This window comes from Natator depressus, chromosome 2 (assembly GCF_965152275.1).
Source record: "Natator depressus isolate rNatDep1 chromosome 2, rNatDep2.hap1, whole genome shotgun sequence".
In the NCBI taxonomy this organism is placed as follows: Eukaryota; Metazoa; Chordata; order Testudines; family Cheloniidae; genus Natator; species Natator depressus.
In genome coordinates, this window is record NC_134235.1 from 17,924,582 (window position 1) to 17,936,765 (window position 12,184).

The 12,184-nt window shown below is 37.5% G+C and overlaps 1 protein-coding gene across 3 annotated transcripts in view; it reads left to right on the forward strand.

The window, feature by feature from the left end:
- Positions 1-12,184, forward strand: part of ASAP1 (ArfGAP with SH3 domain, ankyrin repeat and PH domain 1) — a 370,981-nt gene that overhangs the window by 175,534 nt on the left and 183,263 nt on the right. For all 3 annotated transcript variants that reach the window (XM_074943850.1, XM_074943849.1, XM_074943852.1), the window contains one exon: positions 11,080-11,152. In XM_074943850.1, coding sequence (XP_074799951.1) covers positions 11,080-11,152 — 73 coding nt within the window. The remainder of the gene's footprint in view (positions 1-11,079; positions 11,153-12,184) is intronic.

The window sequence follows — 12,184 nt, forward strand, 5'->3', positions numbered from 1 at the left end:
TTATCATACACATTGTGAAGAGAGTGGTCACTTTTGATGGGCTATTACCAGCAGGAGAGTGAGTTTGTGTGTGTGTGGGGGGGGGGGCGGAGCGTGGGAAAACCTGGATTTGTGCTGGAAATGGCCCAACTTGATGATCACTTTAGCTAAGCTATTACCAGCAGGAGAGTGGGGTGGGAGGAGGTATTGTTTCATGGTCTCTGTGTATATAATGTCTTCTGCAGTTTCCACAGTATGCATCCGATGAAGTGAGCTGTAGCTCACGAAAGCTCATGCTCAAATAAATTGGTTAGTCTCTAAGGTGCCACAAGTACTCCTTTTCTTTTTGACTGAGGAGTTCCTGAGTTACATCCCTCCCCACCCACCTGCCAAACCCAGTTTCCTTGTTACCTAGTGCTGTTAAACTGAGCGGTATTAATGAGTAGATGGGTCACAGACCTCATTGAGTTTGATTGCTGTGAATTCATCCTTCAGTTAACATAACTAAGGATAAGTTTGTCACAAGTCCCCACCTAAGATAAAAAGAGTTTTGGACCGAGTGTCTGGGGGTTGCTACAATTTGTGAGTAATGGATGACAATTTTATTTTGTAGCATTGTAATCAAAGCATTTGAGGGAAAAATTAGACATATGAATGCTTCCTGGGAGGAGAAAGAGGGTGTGTTAGGGGGCAGAAGAATGGGAGAATAAGGGAAGAGGTTTTGGGGCTGCAGCAAGTCAAGTTTTACCCAAAGTAATGCATAGCACCACTTAAATCTTTGGGGAACCGCAATTGTGGACAGTATTTAAGAACATGTTCACTTCACTTATATAGATGCGCAGTCTGGAAGGATTACACTACGCATACGCCAATAAAAAAAATAGTGAGAGAGTTTCTATATAGCCACTTTAAGCTTGCCAGTGTAGTTTGAGGGAATGTGCCGACAGCATTTCCCCAGTGAATACTCCACCACTGATGTTTCTAGTCTGAACCTTTGTACAGCTGTGCAGTAAAGATTTAATAACTCATGTTGCTTGCTACAAGTTGCCTCTGTTATAATATAACATTTAATTTATGAACACCAGACTAGTCAGCAGCCAATTTAACCAACATTTTGGTTATACTGGGTGGGAAGGAACTGGAGGCAGAGGATTTTGTGGGTGCAGAGAGGGGGTCGGGACCAGGGGACAGGAACAGGGGTTGTGTCTGCAGTGAAGATGAGAAATTAGCTCAGGTGATAGGCAAAAATTGGATTGGTTGGTTAAGAAAATCTGTATTTTAGTAATTCTTGGGATCGGTGGGAGAGGGACAAATGCCTACTTCTTGATCTGGGGGCAGATTAAGGTGGTGTTTCCCAGGACACACAGTGTGGAGGTTTGGAACTGACATTGCAGGTACCTTGACCGCTCAGAGAAATGAATACATGTGCTACCAGGGTTGCCAACGTGTGGATTCTGGTCAGTTTTGGGATTACAAGGTTGCTGAAGTTTGTGAGAAATCAAGGAGCACATCTTAACATCGGTATTGCTGACTACAGACTAATTTGGGTAGGGACAGGTGGCTTGCATTAGCATCAAGTATTGCTGATTCTACAGTGTCTAACTGGTGATTTAAGAGGTTGTGACCTACTGCACATTATCATGGTTTACTCAGGTGGAAATGAAATGGGCCTTATTCCTGGTGTACACCTCATACAACGTATATGAGCAGATTGGGAGCATATCAGGAGCATATCAGAGATTTATATTCAAGAGCTGTGATAGTTTGCTCTGATTTGGCTGAGTGAATAATTGCTGCAGTGACAATACGTAAACCAATTAATAAATATTAGAAGAACATTAATAGGGAAATGGAAGGGTTCATGGCTTACTGGAATATGTGAATATGGAATAGAAACAATACAAGCTCTGACAATAAAGAGTTTTTGAAGTATGTTAGGCACAAAAGGAAGCTTAACAATGGTATTGGTTCATTAATAAATGGGAATGGTAGAATTATAAATAATGATGCAGAAAAGACAGAAGTGTTTAAGAAATATTTCTGTTCTCTATTTGGGGGAAAAAAACAGATGGTGTCATATCACGTGATAACACTCTTTCCATTCAACTAGTATCTGTTTAGGATATTAAACGGTAGCTACTCAAACTAGACATTTTCAAATCCGCTGGTCTGGATAACTTGTATCCAAAAGTTTTAAAAGAGCTGGCTGAGGAGCTCGCTAGACTGTCAGTGTTGATTTTCAACAAATCTTTGAGCAATGAACACTCCCAGAAGCCTGAAAGAAAGCTAATATTGTGCCAATATTTAAAAAGGGGTGGCCTGGATAATTATAGGTCTGACAGCAATCTTGGACAAGATAATGGAGTGTCTGATAAGGCACTAAATAAAGAATTAAAGGAGGGTAATATAGTTAATGCTAATCAGCATGGGTTTATCAAAAATAGATCCTGTCAAACTAACTTGATACCTTTTTTTTTTTTTTTTAATGAGATTACAAGTTAGGTTGACAAAGTTAATAGTGTTGATGTAATGTACTTAGATTTCTGTAAGGCAGCTGACGTCATACAGGATGACATTTTGATTTAAAAAAAAGGAAGATTAACATTGCATACATTAAATGTATTAATAGCTGGCTAACTGATAGGTCTCAAAATGTAATTGTAAACAGAGAATCATCATCAAACAGATGTGTTTCCAGTGGGGTCTCATAGAGATCAGTTCTTGTTCCTGTACTATTTGACATTAATGACCTCGAAGAAAACAAAATAATTACTGATAAAGTTTTCAGATGACCCAAACATTGGGGGAGTGGCAAATAATGAAGAGGACACATCACTGATAAGGAGTGATCTGGATCATTTGGTAAGCTGTTGTAAGCAAACAATATGGGTTTTAATATGGGTAAATATAAATATGTACATCTAGAAACAAAAAATATAGCCATCCTTACATGGTTGGGGAAGAATCAGTGACTCTGAAAAAGATTTTGGGGTCATGGTGTTGAAACAGATGAACATGAGCTCACAATGCAACACTTTGGCCAAAAGGTGTAATCTAATGCAGTCCAAGGCTGCATAAACACGGGAATCTTGAGTAGAAAAGGAGTACAGATATTATTTTATCTATGTATATGGCACTGATGCAACCATTGCTCGAATACTCTGTCCACTACTGGTAGTCACAATTCAAGAATGATGTTGACAAATTGGAGAGGGTTCTGAGAAGAGCCATGAGTATGATTAAAAGATTAGAAATATGCCTTATAGTTGTAGATTTGAGAAACTCAATCTATTTAGCTTAAAACAGAGGAATTAAGAGGTAGTTTGATTACAGTCTATAAGTACCTACACAGGGAACAAATATTTGATATTGGGCTCTTCAATCTACCAGAAACTGGTATAACACGATCCACTGGCTGGAAGTTGAAGCTAAACAAATTCAGAATGGAAATAAGGTGTAAATTTTTAACAGTGAGAGAAATTAACCATTAGTGCCACTTACCAAGGGTTGTGGTAGATTCTCCATCACTGACTATTTTAAAATCAAGATTGAATGTTTTTCTAAAAATATGAAATAGGAATTATTTTGGGGAAGTTCTCAGGCCTGTTTTATACAGGAGGTCAGACTAGATGATTATAATGGTTCCTTCTGGCTTTGGAATCTATTAAAAACTCACTGTTTCTTATAGCTGGGGTTTATCTATTGGACAGCATTCTTAAGATTTTTCTCTAAAATATAAAACTTTCAATATTTTGAAACACAAACCTTGTTTATGATTTTTTTTCTCACCAGCCATGCCACAAACTCCACCCTCCAACTACTCCAAAAAGTGACTAGGAACACCATTCCACTGTAACATAGTTGTCCTTTGCTGCAGGCACTGTTTTTGAGTTGGCTGATAGGAGGGGGGAAGTAATGGCAATAGAAACGTTTGAATACCAGGAAGTGAAGACTTCAGGGAGATGGATTCTCTCTTTGCAGTGGGTGAGGGGAGGGCTGGATACACAGTGAATGGTTCAGGGTCGCACTCTGAGGCCACCAAAAAATTTGTTGTGAGAACCCCTGATCTAGGTTCATTAGGTGTTGTTAAATGCCAGAAGGGTCAATTTCAAAGCTACAGGATGAGCTTACTTTCACTGGCAAACGATTTGCATATGACAGATTGGAGCTCATTAATATCATGATGAAAGGCATCTTCAGTGATGAGATAGTTAAAGATACCAGTTGAATGGATACTCAGGTTCATGACTTGTATTATCCAAGGCTCCATCAGTCTATAAGCTCCAATCAAGAAGAATAGACTAAAGTTGTGCTCAAATACAAAGAGGAGAGAATGAAGATGGCAGGGACTATTACAGAGCTAATCGCTAACAGGTCATTCTTTGCTCATCTCCTGGTCATGTCCAGATCTCAGCATGATACTGATTTACATGAGACTTTGGGAAAGTACAAGTTCTCCATGGTAGCACAATTGATGTTTGAATGAGAGGGAACGGTGTATATGTTCTGGGCAAAAAGCATACTAACGCACAACTTGCATGGTCTTCCTAAGCCAGCATCTACTGACAATGTGACTGGTACCTTTTGCTAGCACAGGCCTTCTGGTGTAGCAATCGTAGATGGTATGACTGAGGTACAAGCTCTCGGCAAACCAGAAACTGTTAACATCTGCCGAGATTTGGCTGACACTTCATTATGAGGCTACAGAGAGAATACTGAACCAGTAATGAAGTTCACCCCGTGTTCGACATGTATGCAGATAAACCAATTAAAAACATTACCAGAAAGAAAAGATTCCATGGTATTGCATGTGTGCAATACAAAATCATTGACTCCGTGAACATCTCCAACGTTGCAGTGAAGAAGCAACTGTCTCATACTCACATGAAGGGCAAGTTTACGGCATACCTTGCAGGAAAAATACTCCAGCATGCGAAGAATTACTCAAAAAAATTTATTGCATGGCATAATGAAGCTGGTGCTTTACACTGTTCAGTGGAGTTTCCATGTAGTTCCCATGAGAAGGCTGACACTAAAATTACCTGGCATGCCATCAATACCACAGAGAAAGGTACTGCTAAACTCTGGATTTTTGCACAAGACACACACACGTTATAGTGCTGTCTGTGAGATGCTATCCAGTACTTCTGCACAATTCTGTTTTTGTGCCTGCTGCTGGTGAACAGAATCACAGTATATCCCTCAGAGATGTGTTCCTGTCACTCGGAACATTAAAAGCCAGTTCGTTGCCAGGTTGCATGTCCTTTCAGTATGTGACACTACTGGAAGGTTGACTGAAAAGACTAATGTAATTTATCTTATTGGAAGGCATTTGATTCAGCATCCAGAGACACGCTCCTTGCTCTGAAGATGTTAGGAATGGCTGAGAAAGTCACTGATGAGTTTATAAATGCACACATACTGAGTTTGCCATTTGAAGACCATCTTTGTGATACTTGAAGAGCTACATTGGGGGATGTTTCCTGAGAAGCAGGCAGAGAAAAATTGCCACTGACAAGGGGTATATTTATACCTGCTGTCTAGAGGGCAAATTATTAAGTAATGGAATGGCTCCAGGATAATTGAGCGCGTCCAAAACTACACTCACCGATCGGGCATGGATGGGTCTTGGAGAAGGGACTTATCACACTAGTTATCTGAAATACCATGCATTCCTGAATCAATCCTTCTCCAAATCAAATGCTCATGTGCAATGACCAAATGCTCAGAACCTTCCAGATGTTTGGCCGGCAGCCTTCCTTGTACAGAGAAGTGCGAGTGTGGCATGGACAAGGATTAGTGTTGACAACATTGTCTAGGAATGGTGCTCCGAGAGGACACAGACGATGATTTTGAATAAATGTTTTCAGTCCCACATGTAAAGGCTAACTTTCCTAGCATTACCAAAGATGAGTGTCTTCTTTTATGTATGCAATGTTAAAGTATAATTGAAAAAATGATAATTTTTAAACATTTTCTCAAATATATATTTATATACTGTACTAGTTTTTTTAATGTTTGGCACCATTGTGTTTGCGGCAGAAAGAGCTTTCAAATTATACCCATCTTGACCCATTTCTGATGATGTTCTATTCTCAACATTTCCAACAACTGTTGGTCCTGGAGCTGGGGCGGGGCGAGTCCCCCCTGCGAGGCCACAGAGGAGAACACCATTGAAATTATGATTCTGTAGATTTTTATAAATCAAGTGACATCTTCCTTACCTTTCTATCACTAACTTGCCCACAAAATGAGATTTTAGTACATTATACTTTCTAGTCCGCTTTAATATAAATGCTCTTACTACGTTAAAGTGCACAAGGGACAAACACACAAAACACTAAACCATGGGTTCAGTAACAAGGAGAAAAAAGTTAAGCTCACATGTAAGTCATTTTTATACATATAATGCCATATAACAAAAAATAAAGTAGATCCTATTTAGGCAAGAATTTCGGTAAGTACCTGAAAAAATATCTTCGCATTACAGTATCAAAGAGAGAGACAGCTCCCCCGCCCCCCACAGAACATGAAAATTGCTAAAAATAAACCCTGGAAAATGAAATTAATAAACCTTCCAAAATAGAAGCCCCATATACATTTTATAATTAACAGGGTACAAAGGGTTTTATTGCAAAGGGTATTGTAGTAGTGAGCTGTGTATATGAGAGCAGTCTAAACATTTATTATCTGCATGCACTCCAGGTAAAGTGAGTGTGATCTGGATCAGATGTATCTGTACTGAACGGTGGAGGCAGTAGGTAGTTCTGTTTTGTACAAGGGTATTTGTGACATCTATGGATTACTTTGAGGGGTATTACAGAGCTTTGATTGTTATACGAGGCGATCTGTATTTTACACCCTCTTGTGTCTATGAGGAAGGAGAAGAGGTGCATGCATACCTTCAGGGTGCAGTATTAATCTTTTCTGTGCAGAATTGTGTAGGTTGCATGAACAGCCTTAATTGTGCATTTCCTTGTTTTCAGTAGTTCGATATTTGCTTAACTGCACATTCTGCAAAGGGGTGACATACCACCAAGCAATCTAAATCGTAACAGTTTTTTGCCATAGGATTAATAATAATCTGTAGTAAAAGGTGGTTGGTTTGAGTCTTCTCCCCTCATTTGATGGGACAAGTTGCTTTTCTCACAGCTCTGATTATTTGTCGTCCGGCAGTGTTCTCCTGAAAGACAACAAAAGTGATCTCACACAAGATAGTGGTTTAAAAAAAAAGGGAGCAGTAGAGATCATTTATCCTTCAGAAGAATCAATATCAGTTAGTGTAAAATGTATCCACTTGCTAAAGTGCTATGCACATATAAAATTCAGGTGGACCCTGAAAGATAGAAGTTTTGCATGGAAAAATGCATAAAATGTGCCAAATTAACATTGGTTAATCCACAGAAACAGTGTACCAATGACACTTGTTTTAGTTCAATTAATACATTATTTCTCCTAAGAGAAGGTCTTAAATATCTGTCAAAGAGATTGAGATGCCATTTTCAAGATCTAGATGTAGTTTCAATATTTCTATTCGTTCAGTTGCAATTAAGTACTGCATTTGCCTGTAATTATTTTATTATGAGTTTAAATCCATTTTAGATTAATAACACTGTATGTGGGAGCATCTGTTGGTTTGAACTTTAGTTTCAGGGTACCAAATTATAGACTTATAATGTAATATTCAGGATTATAATGTTTTCTATTTGACCTCCTACAGTAGTTCTTTAAATACAACAATCTACAAATTTTTACACACCCGTTTCAGAAGCACTCAGAATGCCATAAAATTACTAATCTCCAACTATGGGAATACAGCTTTTATGAATCTACCCAGGTGAAGCTCTTGTTGGAATTTTATATTTCTGAACTTTCTATTTTATAGAATAAAAATATTTTAATAATTTTCTGTCTGTAAAATAGCTACATCTGCTTACATCTAAATACATCTGCTTGGAATGATTTTTTTTTTTAATATATATGCACACACATACTTTGGACTAGTAGGGGAATACAAAGCTGCTCCTTTCCATTTGAACCCCTTCCAAAGTCAATACTTACGAATAAAAATTAATTTGAAACTTGGATGCAACATAATTGCGCTCTGCTATTTATAACAACTTCCTTGGAAGCAAAATATAGTGTAATAAAGTATTAACACATCAAATGTAAGAGTTTAACATATTTGGGGACAAAAGTGCCTCTGTTTTGAAATTATTAAATGGAGGAAGGTATGATAATTGTTGCTGTAACACCCAGAAACCTCAGTTAAAATTCGGGTCCCACTGTGTAAAGCATTGTACAAACATTCTGCCCTGAATTGATATATTTTGAACTAGACAGGATTTGTTCAAATAGAGATAATACTTTAAAGTATAAATGTACAAAACTGACCTGCGTTGTCAGTCTAATTTAAGCTCATAAACTCCTTGAGGCCAGAGATGTCATCATCTATATGTGCTGTGCTCAGTGATGGTACTCCATTAATAATGTAAACCCACTCCAATGAATTGAAAACTAGACAAGATTCTATTAGGTTTCACTCTGAAGGTCAAATTTTCTTTTATCTATTTCCAAATTAAACTTCCCTTCATGAACACACAGAAGTTTTCTTAGAGCTTTGAATTTCTTCCTGAGTGTCTTGTTTGGTTAATTATTATCAGATCTCTGCACAAGCTTTATCACTGAAACATCTCCTAATTCACACATCAACAGTTGTATTTTGCAACACAAAACAAAACCCTTTAATGCTGAAATTCCGAAGCTAAACTAAAAAGCAGCTAGATAAGTGAAGAATTACACTATCTTTTCTGAGTAGCCCTCATCATCCTAGTTGAAACTAATTAGAGCTTAAATAGACATTCAAGATAAGTACTTGTTGAGGTGGTTTATGGTGTATGGAATAGTAATGCAGTTTTGGTTGCCATTGAGGGGGCAGCAGAGGTCAGCTACTACACACCTTATACCATCATCAGATCTTCCAAGTACAACAATAAAACATTCTTAGTGTTGGTATTTGTCAGTTTTACAATTTTAAATATTTTTCGTTTCCATCCTAATATTAGGCATGATAACATAAAATATTCCTCACTGTAACTAAAGAAAAGATTGTGTCTATGTAAAATTATATTTGTATCCATTGTTCTGATATAATTGAAATGAAAAGAAAAAACAGTATAAAAAGAGATAGTGTTGCTGATTCTGTGGTTTGAACTTGTCAAAAATTAACTATATTTGAAATGCTAATAATTTATTGTTCAGTCGAGTACAGAGTGTGCTCTGAATTGGATACTAATCCATAAAATATTGTTATATATTCTCTTTTACTATTGGTATTATATATCTTTTAACTATAACTATTTTGCTTTGTCAAAATTGAGCCACTTACATTTTAGGTAACAATCTGAATCCAAGTGCATTGCCAAAATGCAAGGTATTAACTGAACATTTATAAATATAAACCTAACACCATAGTCATTGATATTAAGTTGTTCCCTTTGTCTTTAGTGGTCCAAAATAATCAATTTAAACACTTCTATTGTGTATCTGTTCTCTCAGTTATGAACGATGAGTTATGTAAGCAAACATATGTAGTAAAGTGCTTAGTGTGTTCAATACCTAAATTTACAAGGGAATGGGCCTAGAATGTCTTAAGAAGCTCTAGTGGGACTTTAAAATTTCTTACTCCACAAACTAGGCTGGCTTTTTATTTCTTTGACTTTATTTTAATTTGGAGCTTTCACACAAAAGTTCTTTCTGAAGGTTTATTAACTTGTTTCATTCTTTTCAATAGGTTTTGAATGGGTTCATGGGGAGTTCTACGAGGTTAAAACAACTGGGCCAGGAGTTTAGTCAAAAAAATTGACTGATTTGTTCCTTGAAAGTATTGCAGTCTATAGAGGCTTCTGTGTTCCAAATCTAGGGACCAAACCTGAAAACAGTTATTTACTTGAGTAATAATACTCTTATGGATTGTTCAACTTAAATACTGGTTTCAGAGTAGCAGCCATGTTAGTCTGTATCCCCAAAAAGAATAGGAGTACTTGTGGCACCCTAGAGACTAACAAATGTATTAGAGCATAAGCTTTCATGGGCTACAGCCCACTTCATTACTAGATACTACGATACCATTAACTTTGAATAGAGACTGGGAGTGTCTGGGTCATTACACATATTGAATCTATTTCCTTAAGTTAAGTATCCTCACACCTTCTTGTCAACTGTCTAAATAGGCCATCTTGATTATCACTAAAAAAGCTTTTTCTCCTGCAGATAATAGCTCATCTTAATTAATTAGCCTGTTACAGTTTGTATGGCAACTTCCACCTTCTCTGTATGTGTACATATATATATATCTTCTTACTATATGTTCCATTCTATGCATCTGATGAAGTGGGCTGTAGCCCACGAAAGCTTATGGTCTAATAAATGTGTTAGTCGCTAAGGTGCCACAAGTACTCCTTTTCTTTCCATTTAAATAATGGACTTGTGTGTGTTTACAAAATCAGGTTCTTAGTTTTGTTTTTTCTTTAAATTTATCGCTCTGTATCCAATTTATTTTTAGGAGGAACACAGTCAGCCTTAAAAGTCAGAATTGTATCTAAAAATGTTGTACCTAATATCACAACAACTAACCTCCAAAATTACTGAATGACAATTTCACTGTTTCCTCTGAATAGTCAGTTTTGTTTGTGTGAGTAATAGTGAAATGGCTAAAACCATAGAAATTGGCAGGGAACTCAGGTGGCTGTAATACCTAAATGACTTTTAATTTACCTTTTTAAATTGACTATCTTTCAAGTTGACAGAGTTCTTTTACAAAGCTTTAATCAACTTATAGCTGTCCTTTAGGTCTCTCACAACCATTCACCTCTGTAGGATAAGTCTCCCTTCAGAGCTGTTTAATTCAGCTCTTTAATTGACTTGAAGGGGTTGAGTGACCTAAGACCTTCCCAGAGGGCTGAGCACAGTGCATCTGTAGTGCTTCCAGACCCTGAAATTATTCACTGTTTACTAAGAAATATTATGAAACTGGCTGATGCTATTCAATAACAAGCTAAACGGAGGTGGTCTTTTTTGACAGTCTTTCTTTTATTACAGGCATTGGATCAAGACAGAACTGCACTACAGAAAGTGAAAAAGTCTGTAAAAGCAATATATAATTCTGGGCAAGGTAAGTGATTTGGGTCTTTTGTGAGAATCTAAACCATTCTATTAAATAATGTTTACAAAGTTTGCTTTGCTGTTCATTGCATATTGAACTTAAAGAGTAGGTGATGCCTGCCTATTCCATAATACAAGTACAACTCTGCCCCCCTGACACCTCATTGGAAACCATGTATTTCAAGGATGTCATCCTGATTTCCCCCCAACCCCCCAAAGCTCCCTACTGAACTGATCCTGCCTTCCTGGGGAGGTAGGGGGCAGGGGAGAGAGAGAGAGAGACTTTTTCTCATTCTGTGCTACCATATGTACATTCCACTGGAACAGCAAAGCTGTTGACCAGAAGAGACCTGTTACAGCAGGAGACTGAACCCTGGATCAAGATTATAACCACATGAATGAGAACGACCATTAACTTCCTCGCCATCAGAACTAAAATGCAAAACCTACCCTTTTGCCCAAGTTTTACAACATTAGTAACCTTACTCCATCACTCTTACTCTCCTGTATTAAATAATAATGTACAGAAAACGAAAACACTGTGCATCTTGTCAGCAGCGGGGGGCCAGAAGGGGAGATTTGCCATTTTTTGCCCCTTAGGAGGAACTTGGATACAGCGATAATGGGCACCAATATAAGAACCTAGATGAATGGCTAGAATGCAACTGTGTCATGAAATTTTGACCCTTTTGAGGTCTGTACTTTACAAAATCTCCATTAATGAATTTTATTAGTATGTGTGTAGGTATTCTTAATAAAGTTGGTAAACTTAAATAGGTATTAAATATAACAAATTGTCAACAATCAACACAAATATTTATTTGGGTAGTGTGCGCCTTATTAGGGCCAGCTTCTACCTATTTCTATTGAAATCAATAGGAGTTTTGTCCCTGGATATCTAAGGGAGCAGAATCAGGCTCTTGGTCATTTGCCATCTTATTCGGATGGAATTACCCTTGTTGAAAATATTGAAGTTCAGGAAAGCACAATTTGTATACCTTGGCACTCATGTTCAGCTTAGCAAATGTCTTGCCCTTTAGAG